Consider the following 17,971-nt stretch of genomic DNA (forward strand, 5'->3'; position numbering starts at 1 on the left):
GCCAGACTGGCCCCTGAGTTGTGTCAGAGAGTGTGTGCCCCTGCCTCGAGTCGATCTGCCGCCACACTGGCCCCTGAGTGGTGCCAGGGAGTGTGTGCCCCTGCCTCGAGTCCAGCTGCCGCCACACTGGCCCCTGAGTGGTGCCAGGGAGTGTGTGCCCCTGCCTCGAGTCCAGCTGCCGCCACAATGGCCCCTGAGTGGTGTCAGGGAGTGTGTGCCCCTGCCTCGAGTCAAGCTGCCGCCACACTGGCCCCTGAGTGTTGTCAGGGAGTGTGTGCCCCTGCCTCGAGTCCATCTGCCGCCACACTGGCCCCTGAGTGGTGCCAGGGAGTGAGTGCCCCTGCTACGAGTCGAGCTGCCGCCACACTGGCCCCTGAGTGTTGTTAGGGAGTGTGTGCCCCTGCCTCGAGTCGAGCTGCCGCCACACTGGCCCCTGAGTGGTGCCAGGGAGTGTGTGCCCCTGCCTCGAGTCGAGCAGGCGCCACACTGGCCCCTGAGTGGTGTCAGGGAGTATGTGCCCCTGCCTCGAGTCCAGCTGCCGCCACACTGGCCCCTGAGTGGTGCCAGGGAGTGTGTGCCCCTGCCTTGAGTTGAGCTGCCGCCACACTGGCCCCTGAGTGTTGTCAGGGAGTGTGTGCCCCTGCCTCGAGTCCAGCTGCCGCCACACTGGCCCCTGAGTGGTGCCAGGGAGTGAGTGCCCCTGCCACGAGTCCAGCTGCCGCCAGACTGGCCCCTGAGTTGTGTCAGAGAGTGTGTGCCCCTGCCTCGAGTCGATCTGCCGCCACACTGGCCCCTGAGTGGTGCCAGGGAGTGTGTGCCCCTGCCTCGAGTCGAGCAGGCGACACACTGGTCCCTGAGTGGTGTCAGGGAGTGTGTGCCCCTGCCTCGAGTCCAGCTGCCGCCACACTGGCCCCTGAGTGGTGCCAGGGAGTGTGTGCCCCTGCCTCGAGTCCAGCTGCCGCCACAATGGCCCCTGAGTGGTGTCAGGGAGTGTGGGCCCCTGCCTCGATTTTCCCATAGTGAGTTATGCTGATTTTTTTTTTACCTCTTCACACAGTACAATTGTGTGTGTGTCTGCATATGCGTGTGTGTGGGGGGTGGAGGGAGGATGTGTGTTGAAGGTGCCCAGAGTGGGGTTCTGTGGTTTTGAGGGGCATACCAAGTGTGAGTACCATCAGCTCAGGGACTTTAGAAAACTGCTGAAAATGCAGGACAGACATGTGGACGTCTCCCTTGTTTTTAAATTGGTTGGCTGACTCTTTCAAGCCATCCCTTTGGGGGATTGGTGACACGTGGGTGAAGTGTAAATGCACAGTAGATGGTGTACGAAATGAGTGTTCTATAAGTGATTGTGGAATCCATTTAGTATCCTGAACCAAGAAATTACCTAAGATGGAGATTGGTGAGAACCAGAAAGCAATGTGAATTGCACGGCTCCTCTAGAGCATTCCTCAGGGTGTCTGTAGTGAACGAGGGTCTGCCGTGTGGAGGATAAGAGACAGAATGCCTTTTGAAGTGCAGGGACAGCCGCATGCCCTTTACTGCTCAAGTGTTCCTTGGAAACCTACCCCCCACAGGTGAACAGGCTGTTAAATGGGACAGCCACACCCTCCTTTGTGCCCTTGTGTTGGATTTTCCAGACAGGAGACTCCCAATTCCACCCAAACTTTTTTCTAACAACTAAAACAAAGGCTAGGCCTGCACCTGTCTGGGAGGAATAAGCAAAAGACAAGAACTGCCCAAAACAGGTACCAGAGCTGGACTCTAGCAATACACAAGCTCTATCTGCAATTTTAGCATAACCATAGGACAGAAGCTGTCAGTGTACTTAGATGGATCTACCGGAATCCAGGGGCCAACACCAGTGATGACAAAGAAACACTTTGGTGTGCCAGGGTTGGGGTTGTGGACTGCCAAACATGGGCATTCAGCAACTGTGCCAAGAGGCACTACCTGAGGCTTGCCTTAAGGGAAGGAGCTCACTGACCGCTAAGCGTGGGTGGTGAAGGAACCCTTGCATGAAGAAGGTACTACTTCAAAAGGAGGACTTCGTGGAGCTGAGTTAGGAGGGGCCCAGACACAGATCTGGAATGCCAGGCCCTGTGTTGAGGCTTTGAGACTCCGTGGCCCTTGCTGCATGCCCAGAATAAATCACCGGTGACTGAATGTGCACCTGAAGAATCAGGAGCACCAATCAGCAATGTTCTCAACTGAATCCTATTGTTACAAGAATGTGGATGCTATTAAAGGACTGTATACCATAACCATAACTGTAGGTTTGCTGACATCTGTTGGAGCTCTGCTATAAATGGGGTGGGCTCTTCATGCTTGTGTCTGGGCCGGAGGAATGATAGTCATCAAGGACCATCCTAGATATGAGCAACAAAGACAGACCACAGCCTTCACCTCATCTGGACATGCACTGCCCTGAATTCCTCATCAGAGAGTATAACTATGTGGGGCTAAGGGCATTGAACCTGTTGGTAGGCTGGCACACAGCCTTCATTCCTGCCCTTGGCGGGTCATGCAAGAACCATACACTACTAGAAGGCTCCAATGAGCCTCCAATCAGTCAGAGCGGACAGAGGGGGTCATTCCAACTTTGGCGGGCGGCGGAGGCCTCCCGCCAAAGTACCCCCGTCAGAATACCGCTGCGCGGTCAGAAGACCGCCGCGGTTATTCTGAGTTTCCCGCTGGGCGGGCGGGCGACCGCCAGAAGGCCGCCCGCCCGCCCAGCGGGAAACCCCCTTCCACGAGGATGCCGGCTCCGAATGGAGCCGGCGGAGTGGAAAGGGTGCGACGGGTGCAGTGGCACCCGTCGCGCTTTTCAGTGTCTGCTAAGCAGACACTGAAAAGCAATGTGGGGCCCTGTTAGGGAGCCCCTGCAGTGCCCATGCCATTGGCATGGGCACTGCAGGGCCCCCCAGGGGCCCCACGACACCCGTTCCTGCCAGCCAGGTTCTGGCGGTGTAAACCGCCAGAGCCAGGCTGGCGGGAAGGGGGTCGGAATCCCCATGGTGGCGCAGCTTGCTGCGCCGCCATGGAGGATTCCCAGGGGCAGCGGGAAACCGGCGGGAGACCGCTGGTTTCCCGTTTCTGACCACGGCGTTACCGCCGCGGTCAGAATGCCCCTGAATGCACCGCCAGCCTGTTGGCGGTGCATACGCGGCCCTCTGCCCTGGCGGATTCAATCCGCCAGGGTCAGAATGAGGGCCAGAGTCACTCAGAAAAGGACATTCTCAGAAGCAGAACCTTTACTTTTTTTGTTTGCAAGAGTAGATGCAGAGGGGGAAACCCAGCAAGAGGGAAACAGAAGACCTATTTTTGCAGTCTGTACAAAGAGCATAGGCCCAAACCTGCATTGGTAATATTACAGATTGCCTTAGCACGTGGAATAGTGATTGCTAGTTACCCTACATGGTGACTGCCACATTGATAGCTTTGTAGTGACTTTATTTCAATTTCTGAAATGGTATCTTTAGTGTGGTGTTGTATGACAGAAGTACAGTCATGTCTGTCTTTTAGTAAAAACGGTAGCTAGACATTAGATTTGTTGCTAACAGATGTTTTATTGATCTCTGAGTCCCTACTGCATGCCACATCCCTGTGTAAAGTTTAGACTGCTCAACTTTGCTGTTTCGAATGCTAGTAAGGAGTGCCTGGTGACCAGTTTTGAACTTTATAGGACACTTTGGGATACCAGTGATAAAAGGCTTTGATTGGCACAATTTATTGCCAGTAACCCCTGCTTGAGTGGAATCCTGAAAAGGTTCCTGCAGCTCCTTGCTGCTCCTTCCTGCTGTAAATGACCATCTTTTGTATATTCCCCCAGATTTAAGCTTTCTTTTGCTTAAACCATTTTTGCTGGCCATAGGACTGCACACACAGCGGCAATGTGCTCGCCTCTCTAAATGCTGTAGAATTGCCATATCCCTAATTGGCACATTTAATTTAATTCTAAATCCCTAGCATATGGTCCCACATGTACCCTGGGCCTGTAAATTAAATGCTATTACTGGGCTGCAGCACTCACTGTATCACCCTCTAATGTGGCACTGCAAAACATGTCTCAGGCCTGCCATTGCAGCTTGGGTGTGCCATTTTAAAACTGCCACTTCAATCTGGCAAAACAAACCTTCTGCAAGGCCTAAACCTTCCAGTTTAATACTTATAAGTCAGGACTATGGTAGACTCTGAAGGCCCTTATGGCAGGGTGCATGGTATTTAAAAAGTTTAACATCCATACTTAATTTTTTACATGTCCTGGCAGTGAAACATCTCATAAGTTGCTTCTCCCTGTGGCAAGACTAGCTTTCCATTAGGAAAACACTGGGCACACTATAACAATGTATAGTGATTAGTTTAAGTTTGGGACCAGATAAAAAATAATTCAAGGACTAATTTTTATAGTAATTTAAAATCCAAGTTAATGGTCAAGTCAGATTTTATGTTAATATTTTGTAAATTAAACTTTTAGAAAGTTGTCATTCTCCTATCTTAAGCCACAAGAGCTTTTCTGCCAGTGTCCAGTGTGTGATATGGATTGCTCCCAGACTATGGACAAAGAGCTTGGGTGTGCTTTTCTTCCCTTCCTTGAACTGGATGGCCTAGGGGCTGTGCCCAGCTCCTCCCTGAGCTTCAAAGGATGCCTTAGCAGATGTAGCTCACACCTATGTGTGGGCACAGGGAGCATTGACTAGGGGAAGAAAGTTTATGCTATAGGAAAAGGGGGTACTGTGGAATAGTTTACAGTAAAATGCACAGAAATTGTTGCCGAAGTGGATAGATTCACTGCAAGAAACTGTTACCCAATTTGTTACAGAGCAGCCAGGAGTTCCTCCCACCCACAGGCTGGCACTGGGCATACATGTAGAATCCCAGTATCCTGCTCATAACCCTCCTGGACCTGCAAAGAATCAGAAGAAGAATTGTCCTGCTGTCTGAAGAACCTGAGGGAAGATTGCACCTGCTTGCCTTGAACCCAGGACCTGAGAAGTAGCCCTAAGGGTCAGTTGGCTGACCTCCTGTTTGAGCTACAGAGATACAACCCAGAGGCCTCTTTCCCTGCATTTCCTCAGAATACCAGTTCCAGTCGGACCTGCCTTAGTCCTGGCCTCTGTTGGAGTGAGTCCCAATCCCCAAGTGGTGCTTCTCAGGTCCTGGACCCTTGGCTGGTGTTAGAGTGTACTCCTCCTGTCCCCAAACTTCAAGAAGTGAAACTTGAAAACTTTTGGCAGACTTCTGCCTAGAGAACCCATGGACAACAGGATTGCAGTTGAAGCAACAGTAGTCGACATCAAATCATCGGTCAACCTCAGCTTCCTGGTTTGCACTGCTTAATAGGATATGACTTCCAGAAAAGTTTCTGAGTCTGAATGTAGAGGGCTTCATCGGGACCGACATCGAGCAGCATCTGATTGACTTTGATGCCTTCTTGGACATCGACTTCAGACTTCACCAGCTTGGAGCTTTCTCCTCAATGTTGATGACCTACAGGGACGTCGGTCTTCAGCAACTCACTATGGTCAGCCCCACTTCGGATCCAGCTTGCAGCACCGACAAGTCACTGACCACTGTTTGTTCTCCGTAAATGTTTCTAAGCCTGAAGATAAACTTTCTATTGGGACAAACCTGGTCCCTGTATTTGACCTGTGATTCACTGTGGTCAGCCTTAACTTTTAACTTTGACCTAGTTTAGTGCAACTACATACCTGCGGTTGGCGCTTTGTGCTTTTTGTTGGTATTTTTTAATTGAAAGTTTAAAATGTAATACCTTTGGTTCTACTTATTGGATTTTTATCATGTAGGGGGTCAATATATTTATTAAAATGTACTCTATTTTTTTAATTGTTTTGGAAAATTTCCTGTGTTGTGTTTTCACTTTATTACTGTTTGTGTGCTGCATAAATACTTTCCACATTGCTTCTGAGTTTAGCCTTACTGCTTTGTGCCAATCTACCAAAGAGTTAAGCACAGGGTTATTTAGTGACATTAATGTTTCCCTCTGACAAGAAATGTGATTATTGTTTGAGATGGGCTCTCACACCCTCAAGTAATACTCCAATTTCATACACTTCCCATGCCAATTAGGAACTCCATTAGCTGTTTCACAGACCAAGAAAATTATAGTTGGGAGAACAGTATTCAAGGCCTTAGAAGGGGCTTGTCTAACTCGTGAGAGTACTAGCAACTATCTCTACTATTCTGTAATTAGCTAAAAAACTCTACAAACGTTACTCTTGAATACAGCACAGTGCAGCATTACAGGGGTCTTTAGTGCTTTCCAAATCCTGAGTGATAAGGATGTTGGTCATTGCCTAAAAGACTGGCCTCCTACTGTGTACGCTGTATGTCAAACGTTCACCTCTTGTTCTCTCTTGCGGCTAATGACCTGCCTGACGCCCACAACTAGTCAATGACCGTGAGCAATCAAACTGCAAAAAGAAGGTTGTACCTGAAATCTTATTAATATGTATGCCCCAGGCGGTCTTTACCTCACCAACATTCATTAACTGATAGCTGGGCACCTACTTCAAGTAATTGGGCTCAACATTGTGTGCAGCACACCAAGGCCCTTTGCTTGGGCTCACTTACCTGAGCCTATGAACGTGAAGCCTTCACTCCCAGGACCGTCCTCAACATCACCATAGCACATGGCGTGGTTGCTTATAGTGCCAGTGAAAGGGGCGTACACCGTGGACCCATCTCTGCATACAACGTCAACTCCTTTAAGGTACTTGCGGCCTCTGGAAATTAGAGATTGGTGTCAGCAATGCAGGCATTGTGGCTCATAGGAGCATTAACATGTGTCAGCAATGCAGGCACGGTGGTTCATAGGAGCATTAACATGTGTCAACAATGCAGCCATTGTGGCTCCTAGGAGCATTAACATGTGTCAGCAATGCAGGAATTGTGGCTCATAGGAGCATTGACATGTGTCAGCAATGCAAGCATTGTGGCTCGTAGAAGCATTAACATGTGTCAGCAATGCAGGCATTGTGGCTCGTAGAAGCATTAACATGTGTCAGCAATGCAGGCATTGTGGCTTGTAGAATCATTGACATGTGTCAGCAATGCAGGCATTGTGGCTCATAGGAGCATTAACATGTGTCAGCAATGCAGGCATTGTGGCTCATAGGAGCATTGACATGTGTCAGCAATGCAGACATTGTGGCTCGTAGAATCATTAACATGCGTCAGTAATGCAGGCATTGTGGCTCATAGGAGCATTAATATACATAAGTAATGCAGGCATTGTGGCTCATAGGAGCATTAGTATGTGTCAGCAATGCAGATGTAATGACTCTTGTAGCAAAGCAGCTTTGTGGTTTGTAAGACTTAATGTAAGTCCTACATAAACAGACATATATATTATCATAAAGTCAGTAGTGTACCTGTGACTCATGGACATTATATGTCAGCAATGCAGCTGTGACTTATATGTCAGCAATCCAGGCGTGGCTTGTAGGCATTAATGTATGTAAACAATGCAGATGTGATTCGTAGGAATTAATATATGTCAGTGATGCAGGTGTGATACATAGGCATTAATATATGTCAACAATGCAGATGTGATTCGTAGGCACTAATATATGTCAACAATGCAGGTGTGATTCAAAGGCATTAATATATGTCAGCAATGAAAGCATGACTATTAGAAAGGAATTTATATTAGCAATGCAGGCCTTACTTGTAGGCACTGTTTGTCATCCATCTGACTAGTAGACATTCATACCTGTCAACAGTGAGGGTGTGACTCAGACATTAACATATATCAGCATTCGAGGCGTGAATAGTAGGCACTAATAAATGCCAGCAGTGTAAAGTTGTGTGACTTGTTGGCATTATTGAATGTCTGCAATGCAGGTTTAGTGACCTTTGGGACATAATATAAGTCAGCAATGCAGGTCATGTGGCTCGTGTTGGCATGTATATTTACATTACACAATGGGAGTTGCCACTATGTAGTAATAGTTAGCTCAGAGGTTTCACAGGAAGAAACATTTTTCACTAATACTTCAATGTGTTTGATGAACGGCCATTAAACTTTAAAAAAATGATTAATCTGCTCCTTCCTGGAAAGCTTTGGGTTAATCTGTCAAACAGGAGTCAACACAAAAGGAGGGGTCCTAAAACTTTGTTAATTCCCATATGAAACTTTGGGAAGCAATACAGAAAAAACAGTGGAAAGGAATTACACAAAGCTTTGCAGAAAGGTAGAGAGTTACCTAGAGAGCTTGCCTTTTCTGATTTGGTGTATTTCCATTCAGCAGTTTTTAAGAAATCTGCATTTTAAAGGTGCGCAGGGTGCTCTCGAGGGCTAAAGAAAATTATCTGGATGGTTGGTCCTCCTGGGCTAAAGCAGAACTGCAAATTAAAAAAACAGTGCAGTACCCCTGCTGACCGCAGTGAGGCCCTCCTGTAAGGTATCGTGGGACTCCTGCAAGAGCTGTCGCACCTCGTGGTGGTGCCTTGGGACTCCTGCGGGTGTCGCCGCTGAAGCAGCACCCCAACCTCATAAGCTTCAATAAGTGAAGCATGTACGGTCTGGGATAGCATGGTGGTAAACCTTGTGCAGCATTAACGTGGAAGTACAACAGTATTGCGAAAAAATAAACAAATACATGTAAACAAATGTGGGGTATTGGTTCGAGGTGTGTTGGCTGCCTGTGGGAGGGCGTGGCACAGGACATGTCCATAAGCTAACCCTAGGCCCAACCCTCCAGGGGGGTTGGGGAGGTTGGCCACATACGGGTGGTAGCCCACCTGCAGGGGTCTGCCCACTCACAGGTGTTTGAGTACAGGGCCAAGCCCTGCAGCCAACCACCTGCCGTACACTGTGTTGGGTGCTTGTGGAGGTGTTGGGCTGACCAGAGGTCTGGTCCTGTGTCCAAACCACTTCTGCACCCAGCCAAAAGCTGTGGTCAGTCTGGGAGTTGAGTGATATGATTAAAAAAAACTGAAACTCACTGAAAAAAATGTGAAAGTGACATAATATTTAAGTAAGGTAATGGGATTTTAGCTTATGTTAAAAACCCTAGCAATTCAATGAACAAACACGAACGATAGAGTGATGTTACAGTGTCATAAACAGTGCCTGGCAGGACACAATTTACAGTTAGCTCTTGGTATGGTACACCAGCAGTGGTTATTGGAGGCACTGTCTGTCTGTTTGAAGCATTAACAGTTTTCCAGCTCTCTACATTTAATGCTGTGTGTCTTCAAAACATCAGCTCAGAGAGGTTAGATGTCTCCCTGTAGTCACACTTACTCCAAGGGTACACAGTCCCTGATTCCACCTATCTTTTCCACCTCTACTGCGTTGGACTGCGGGCCCATAGAGATCTAAACTGGGTCTACGAAGGTCACAGGTAGGAGTGCCTTATGCCTCCTTATTCCCACAATTTCCCTACATATAGCTGAGGATAGTCAGGGAGGTCTAGGTGCCATGACGAAAGCCGAGCGATCCATGGTGACATAGAGAACTTGGCCGAAACATGTTGGCAGATTAGGGATGCCGGAACCATTGTATTCCTAGAAGACATCCAGACTATCGCTTTTAATTGTGGTATGGGTTCCCACTACTAAAAGGTTTGGGTAAACCTGCAACCATTTTCTAACCTTAAACTGGACCTCCATAATTTGTCCAGAAGTTGAAAATATATAAGAGCTCCCTAAAAGTGGTTGATCCCACCCCAGCAGTATCTACCTACTAAGCTGAGAAAAACACCAATGATGAATCCTGCCTCCGTTTGGTGGGTGAGGCATTTTTTTCTTAATATTTTAAATATTCCTGTGGGATACAGCTTTTAAATTCATATATAAAAAAAAATACAGAGGCCGTTTAGTCCCCAAATTCCACCTCCGTTTGAAGGGTCAGAGGCAGAGAGTTGTACAGATATGAACCTTTGGAGTGAAATATCCTGACTTCATCTGGAGCGTTCAACTTCATCTGGAATCTGGGATCATCCAGAAGCATGGACTTTGAGAAAATCTTGTGCAGAATTCTTGTTTTAGAACTTGAAATTTTGTTGATTGATAAGGAAAAATCTTGTGATTTCTGGAAAAGGTGTCCAATCGGAATCCACCAGAGCAATCTAGTCTACTGTAGGAAGGTAGGACCTTTCTGACATAGTTACCCCCACTTTTGTCGGGTGTCAGTATATTTGGATGGTAGTAAACTGGAATCCTGCTAACCACGACCCCAGTGTTGGTGCTCTCTCCACTAAATTTGGTTGGTAAGTATTTCTTACACCCCACAATTGGCATACTGGTGCACCCATGTAGGTCCCTCGTATATGGTACTTAGGCACCCAGGTCATTGGTACACCAGGGATCCCACAAGGGCTGCAGCATGTATTGTGCCACCCATAGGAGCCCATGCAAACTGTGACTACAGGCCTGCCATTGCAGCTTGTGTGAAATGGTGCATGCACCTTTCACCGCAGATATAAAGTTTACCTTATATTGCGGTCACCACACGTTGACCCTATAGGTCACTCCTAAAGTAGGCCCTTCAGCCCCAGGGCAGGGTGCCTGGTTCTAAGTGTGAGCATGCTCCTGCACGAGCAGAGGTTCCCCTGCAAGCCCCAGACTTCATTTTCTGGGCTTTGTAAGTGTGGGGAGACTATTCCAAGGTATGTGGTCATTTCAAGATTTCCAACTACCTAATGGTTTCTCTGACCCTAGTCATGTTTGGTAACAAACATGTTGGAATCATGCAGCTACACCAGTTCCAGTGTTAGCTGCATGATACCATGTACTTTGGGGGTTCCTTAGAGGATCCCCCATTCCTGCTTGTTCAGCCTTGCAGGGTCTGCGTGCAAGCCAGTCCTGTCGCCGACCCCATACACTGTTCTGCCCTCCTGATGCTGAGCTTAACTTGAGCAGGGGAAGGCAGAGAAAATAATTTCCTTTAGAGGAGAGGTGTAACCCCCTCTCCTTTAGAAATAGGTGTCTCTGGGTTAGAGTGGGGGGTGATCCTGAGGCCACCAGACATCTTTGAAGGGCACATTTGGTGCCCTTCTTCCACAACCGGTTCCTTCCAATGCAAGAGCACCCAGGCTCCCACTCTGGCACGAAACACACAAAGGACAGGGGAGTTACCACCCACCCTTGTGCAGCTCCTCCCCTAGGGAGGTACCCAGAGCTCTGCCAGGTGGCCACGTGATTCTGCCATCTTGGAAACAGGATGAGCAGAGGCCCCTGGCAGCAGATGACTCGTCAGCTCAGACGAGTTGCATCTCTGACCCTCCCTGATAGGTGGGTCACTGCAGTAGTCATCAAACTCCCGTACTGGATTGTTTAACCGCCTCCTTGAGTTGGGACCCCAGATTCATCTTCACCACTTCTTCTGCGACCTGAGCATTAGATTCTGCTGCTGGACTTTGCCGGGAACTGCAACTGGTAGGAGGGCTTCTAGTGTGAATTTGTCCCAGAGTATTGGAAGAACTCTGCAACTTCCATGGCCGTGCATCTTCGAGTTACAAGGACTCTGCCTGCACTAAGGACATCCAGAAGGAATCTCCCTTGGAGTGAAGGAGTCACTCCCATGCAACCGCAGGCACCTTGATGTTATCAACAGGTTTGTGGATTCTGCTGTCCCATGGACTACTCAAGGCTCTGCAACACAGGTGGTTGTTCTGAAGCTCTCTAGATGCCTGACCTGTCTTCTGTGCAACTGGGAGGATGGTGGTCCCTCATTGGAGCTCCTGGGAAAGAACCCCTGTGCATCATTGAAGGAGTCTGGCCCTCTATGTAGTGTGCAAAGCTAGGCACACTGTGCAGGGGGTCCAGGAAACCACACGTTGGTTTCCAGACGTAAAAATCAGATTACCTAATGCTCCAATTTTTGAAGTAGCTGGTCGGGCAGTTAGGCTAATTCAGGAGATGTGCTAAGCATTTATTGTACTCACAGTATCATTCATGCATCCATAAAGGTGGTGCCTTTGGGTCCCCTTGGGCTGTCGAGGTCGCGAGGGATTAGGGCCCCATGGCACACAGCAGGTACCACGATGCAAGCCTCAGGGTGGCTGGATGCAGGGCGAGTTGGGGGTCTTGGAGTCGGTATGCAATGGAACCCTTTTGAGCTGGAGGTAAGTTTTCTTCCGGGGGCCTTGCAGGATGACGAGAGAGGTCCAGGGTGTTCCTGAAGTTTCTTGACTGGGGCTTTCTCCTGGTCCAGTTGAAGCTCCGGGTGAGCTGTTTTGGCTGTTGGCAGATGTGCAATGACCAGTATCTGGAATATTGGCACAACTCGGCCACGGGAGGGCACAGTGCCACCAAAGTTGGCACACTTGTAGTTCTTGTTGTTGGTGTGTCGTCGGGTCCAACTGCAACTTCTGGTTGTGGAGATATCATCCGGTCATTGAAGTGACCCTCACCAGTTTGCTGCTTCTTTGCAGGTTTCTTTGGTTTCTTTAGATGTGCCTCCACCAAGGAGGGAGATCTCGTGCTATTTGCAAAGCGTGGAAGTCCTCTGGGTCTTCTGAGGTCGGTCTAGTGGTCAGCTCCTCCGCAGCGGTGATTGTCGGGACTCTGGAGCAGCAAGCACGGGTCTTGGAGCCTCTTCTGGTGCAGCAGGTCCTCTGTTCTCATGCTGTCGGGTTCTTTGGTGCTGTCTTCATTTCTTCCTGATGCATCTAGTTTCTTGGTCTAGGGGAGCCCACTAATATTGAATTTAGTAGGCGTTTTAGTGGGAACTTGGTAGTGTCCAATAGAACACATACTTGGGTGGCTACACCCACTACAGTGACCACTTCCTGTGGGAAGGGTCACTACCCTAAACCACGTTGGTTATTTTCCTGCCACCCAACATGGAGGAAAATGAAATGGAGGGCCTACTTTGCCTGCAAGCCCTTAAGGGAGGTGCATGCTCAGTGAGACCCCTCCTCCTACTCTTTGTGTGGTTTCCCACCTTTGCTCTTGCCAAACATGGGAGTTGGCAAAGGGGGAAGCCATCTGCTTCTAGTAGCAGACCTGTGGGCTTGTGTTTCAAGGGCAATAGCCCTTTGAAGCTCACCGCCAGGGGGAAAGCACATTCCTGAGGGAGGGGGTGTTAGCTCCTACACCCAGGAAGGGCATTGTTTCACAAACCAGAGAGACAGGGTTCTCCCACAAGACTTGTGTGTTGGCTGTCTGTAGGTGGCATGCTGGATGGAACCAGTCAGCAACTCTGCCAGTTAGATTAGCTTTTGCAGGGAGCACATCTAAAGTGACCCTGGGTACATTTAGAGGTAAATCCAAGACTCGCACCACTTTGGATTTATCATTCTGAGTTGTTTGATACCAAACAACCCAGGTTTCAGAGTGGCCATCATGTAAGTGGGAAACTCGTGGTGACCAATGTCTAGTACATGTATTAAAATGGCTGCTCTGTTCACTCACTATGTACCAGGTTTGGCATGGACACAGTGGGGGCATATTGCTCATGCAGCTATGCCCTCACACATAATATGGAACACCCTGTCTTAGGGCTGGAAAGCCTGCCAGAGGGATGCGTAACCCATGGTAAATGCAGTGTATGGTAGCCAGGGCACACAGACAGTGTGCCATGTCGAGTTTGTATTTTAGATTTGCACCAGGACACTCAGCGATGCATGGCCCTAGAGGGTGGCACAAACAGTGATGCTCTCCTCAGGGGCCTACCCTTAATACACCATGCCCCGGGGACCTAGGTATCCACTTACTAGTTTGTAGTGGTAGTTAAGAGTGTATTCAATTGTGCCAAGGCACCACAACAAATTTAGGGAAAGAGCTCTGGCCCAGGTAACCTGGTTAGAAGGGGCCCTGGGCACTACAGTTTCTAGAACACATCAACATAAGGCATAAGTGGGGGATAGCAATGTTAAAAAGAGGCCTCCTCCCGGGCTGGAGGGGGCGGCTCTAGCGGAGGAGCCGCGACTGCACCCAATAGCTTCTTATGCATAAAAGAGCCCCAATTAAAACCTGTTTGCTTACCTGGGGCACCTGTAGCACCCGCAGCCGTACAGGTCACAGTTTCGCACGAGGTTCGACCGCTGCCCGGAGCACATCATCGCGAACTTTCTTCCTGGTTCTAAAAATGTAAACGACGAAATTCAAATCGACTTCAATTTTGTGCGTTTTAAAATGTTCTGCCAGTTCCAAATCCTGAACAGACAATTTACATTTCTAAGATTATTACATTTATAAGTACAAAATGTTATATTAAAAATCTTTAAACATTAACAAAACATATCCGACTGTACAGTATTCAAACTATCAGTGAAAACGCAGAGAAAGGGCGCGATACAATGTAGTGCCTCTTCTGAAACATCAAAAACTAAATTCGTTTTTATTACCGATTTTTTTGTCATGCACCGAGTACCCCTGCTGTGCACACCTCAATGTGCACACCTTTCAAGAATAAAAACGAGTTCTCTTTACCCAGTGCAGCTGGCCCAACAACAGGCCTTCCTTCTAGAATGTTCCTTTGCCTCAAGATATGTTGTGGCATCACTCACTGGGTGACCCATGTAATAACACATACTACATGCTTAAATCCCACTTTTCCCAATTCATTGACACAACACACTCAGGGGGCGTAGCTATCGATAGTGCAGCATGTGCAGTGGCACCGGGGCTCCTGTGTCTCAGATTACCACTAAATGGCAATTCTGGCTGCATTTTAGTACCCAATCAGCAGACGTGGCAGCATTCTTACTACACCACAGAACACACTAAGAAAAGCTTTCAAAATGAGGTTGTTTTGCTGCTGCTGGAACCCTACGCCTACCGGACCACTTTGCTCAGGTTTTGTCTGTTTACCTCATTCACTGAGGCCGATATTTATGGGCTTTGTGCCGCAGGACAATGCAGCAAGCCACCTCGGTGCGCTGCCAGGTGTCACAGGGAAAGGGCAGGAATGCGCCGTATTTATCCTAGACAGCATATATCTGTCCTCTTCCCCTGCATTGGCATCCCTTTGGCAGCCTAGCACCAATGCAGGCACGCTACCCTGGCACTATGGTGCCAAGGTGCCTGCGTTGCATGCAGGACTTCCTGCACAAAAACAATCCTGAGAGTCTTTTTTCCTCTTTCTGTGTGTGCTGCAGAATGCACTCCAGGCACATTGCACATGGTTCAATTTGCACCCAGGACAAGCCACAGTGCAGTGAGTATCTGCCCGGATTGCGGTGTTTAACAGGTGGTAGGAGCAAAGTCTGTGTTCTGCAAAGTTCTTTGCTGTGGGTTGCTGTTCCTGATATCAAACACTATTTTCGACAGACATATTTATTATTTTTATAAACATATTTAATTGACTTTAAAGGGAGTACAACAGCAAAACAAGGGAAGCAACGGTGTCCCAGTCAAAGCCCCGCCTTCCCATCACCCACAATTCTAGCACATTACGGAGGAGCCACATCACCCCCAGTCCTGGCCTCCAATTCAGAAGACAAGCCGCAGTAATCCCACCATCTGCCCCAAAGTTTATGGAACTTCCATTGACAACCCCTGGCGACATAGATTCTTTCCTCTTGCTTGGTTAACAAATCCGTGCCAGATATCCACCCTGTCAGGCTAGGTGGTCGTGGCAGTTTCCAGTTATTTGCTGTATCTCTCTTGGCCACTTATGCTGCCAGACTGGCAAATGCACTATCACCTCTCACACCCACAACTCACCCATGAGAACCAGGAGGGCAATCTTCGGAGTTAGCGTAACAGGCCTGGCCAGAATCCTAGAGAGGAACTACCTGTCTGATTCCAGTACTGGGCGATCGCAGGGCAGTGCCATACCATCTGGAAAAAATATGCTTTGGGGAGGAGCATAGAGTGCAATTAGCCACAGGGAGAATGCCAGCATGCAATAGTCTTTGGGGTCTCATGTAGGTTAAATGCAGGTAATGTAACTTAATTAACCTTAGTGTTGCAGATATAGGGAGTTCTCGGGGGCATGTATGCTTCACGCCACTCCACATCCTCCAACCACCCCACCCACCCCTCCTATCTCCGTCTGCATGGGTCTAGTATCTTAGAGGCATTACAGACCAGGAACGGTATAGCTGAGAAATACCTCCTCGATCTAGTTTGCCAATTAATAATTGTGTCTTCACTGGTCTAAAGTCCAGTAAGTCTGTTAAACAGTTATAATAGTGCCCAAGTGCATGTCTCAACTGCAGGCATTTGTGGGACTGAGTGCAGGAGAGTATGGAGTGAGTTTGCAGGTCTTAAAAGGAGTGCATGTGAGAACTGCGCCACCCTTTCCCAGCACTGTAACCCCAATGAAATCCGAGTATCGGAAGCCCTCCAGCCACAACGTGTGTTCCAACCAGTGCCCTATCCAGCGAGGGCTTTGCTGGATCAGTCTCCCATCCGAGCCGGTAAATCTGTTGGCTGCCAGCCACACCAGGAATATTGTTCTGGTGACCTCCGCGGTATCAAGGAGAACAAGTCGGCCCGCCATATTATGACCATGGCGGAACCACCATGGTCGAAATGCCGCCTTCACCAGCCTGCCGCCACCAGGCAGCAGCAGCGCTGCCCTGGGGATTATGAGTCCCATTCCACCAGCCTTTCCATGGCGGTTAACACTTCCATGGAAAGGCTGGCAGAATGGGGGACTCAGGGGCCCACATGCACAGCCCCGTCGCGCATTTCACTGCCCGAATTACAGGCCAGTAATAAAGACAGCTGTCTACCACCCCCAATCCTCCGTCGTATACAGAACCACAACATTTTGTTTGGGCGATGTGCGGGGAACGACCCCTCCAAAAGAAGTATAGAAACACAGCCAACATTTCAGTAGATGGAATGTTAGGAATGTGGAGGAGGAGGTTCTGCAGGGTGTAAAGGAAACAGGGGAGTATCATAATTTTGATCAATAGGACTTGGCCCAGGGCGTTAATAGGGAGAGTGGAACAGGCAGCTAAATTAGCCATAGTCCCCTTAAGGAGAGGAGTAAGGCCAAGACTACGTGTGAGCTCCAGCTTCTTTGCTATATGGACCAGCAGGAACTTGAAGCTAAGATGGGGGATAGGTATATCAGACTGCCATTCGGGCACAGCATTATCTCCCCATAGTGGGATTAGGAGTGATTTCCCCATGTTCACTCAGAGTTCCGAGGCTTCTTCAAAGAGTCCCAGAATTTTGAGCACATGCTAGTCTGGCACATCTCACCCTTCTCCAACCCTGCATCTGGGGATTGCAGCAGATTATATGAGCGAGGGGTTCTATAGCAAGAGTGAAGAGGAGCGGGAAAAAAGAGGGCAACCTTGTCTTGTCCCACACCGGATCTGTAATTAACAAGATAGAATACCGTTGACGGGACTTGGGCTGAGGGTCCAGAGTATAGGAGAGCCACTAAATTCCAGAAACAGAGACCAAAACCCATGGATTGTAGCACTGAATCAAGTTTATCCCAGTCCAGGGTATCAAAGGCCTTTTCAAAGTCCACAAGCAGTAAGGCAGTTGCTTCCTTGATATCACAGACACGAGCCAGGGTCACGTAGACCCACAGATATTGTGTCTAGTGCTGCGATTAGACATAAAGCCACATTGATCTGGGTGTATCACAGAATTAAGGGCTAGTTGCAGCCTAGTTTCCAGGATCTTAGCGTAAATGTTAACATCCATATTAATCAGAGAAACAGGGAGATAGGAGGTATAACTTGTCAATGGATAGTCTGATTAGGGATGATTACAATAGTTGCAAGGTTGAGCTCCGGGGAAAAGGAAGCTCACTTCCCTGCCTCTGTATACATTCAAAGAAGATGTGCAACAAAGTTTTGAGTAGTAATCCAGAGGGAAGCCGTCTGGGCCTGGGGTCTTACCAATTTTCAACTCCCAGATGGCAGCACAGACCTCATCTTGATTGGACTTGAGTTAGGCAGGGGAGGGGAACATTGGGAAACAACTCCTGAGCCTGCTCACGAGCAGGCCTCGGTCAACGGGCATAGAGCCCTTCGTAATAGTTTGCAAAGACAGTCACAATTACCTTACTGGGATTAACTGG

General features: G+C 48.6%; 1 protein-coding gene across 1 annotated transcript in view; it reads right to left on the reverse strand.

Moving 5' to 3' along the window:
• The window catches only part of LOC138283039 (uncharacterized), a 121,035-nt gene that overhangs the window by 7,313 nt on the left and 95,751 nt on the right, over window positions 1-17,971 (reverse strand). The window contains exons 9-10 of the mRNA XM_069221171.1: window positions 13,960-14,056; window positions 6,595-6,746 (exon numbers count right to left, since the gene is read on the reverse strand). Of these exons, the coding sequence (XP_069077272.1) occupies window positions 6,595-6,746; window positions 13,960-14,056 (249 nt within the window). The remainder of the gene's footprint in view (window positions 1-6,594; window positions 6,747-13,959; window positions 14,057-17,971) is intronic.

Source organism: Pleurodeles waltl, chromosome 2_2 (genome assembly GCF_031143425.1).
Source record: "Pleurodeles waltl isolate 20211129_DDA chromosome 2_2, aPleWal1.hap1.20221129, whole genome shotgun sequence".
Classification (NCBI taxonomy): domain Eukaryota; kingdom Metazoa; phylum Chordata; class Amphibia; order Caudata; family Salamandridae; genus Pleurodeles; species Pleurodeles waltl.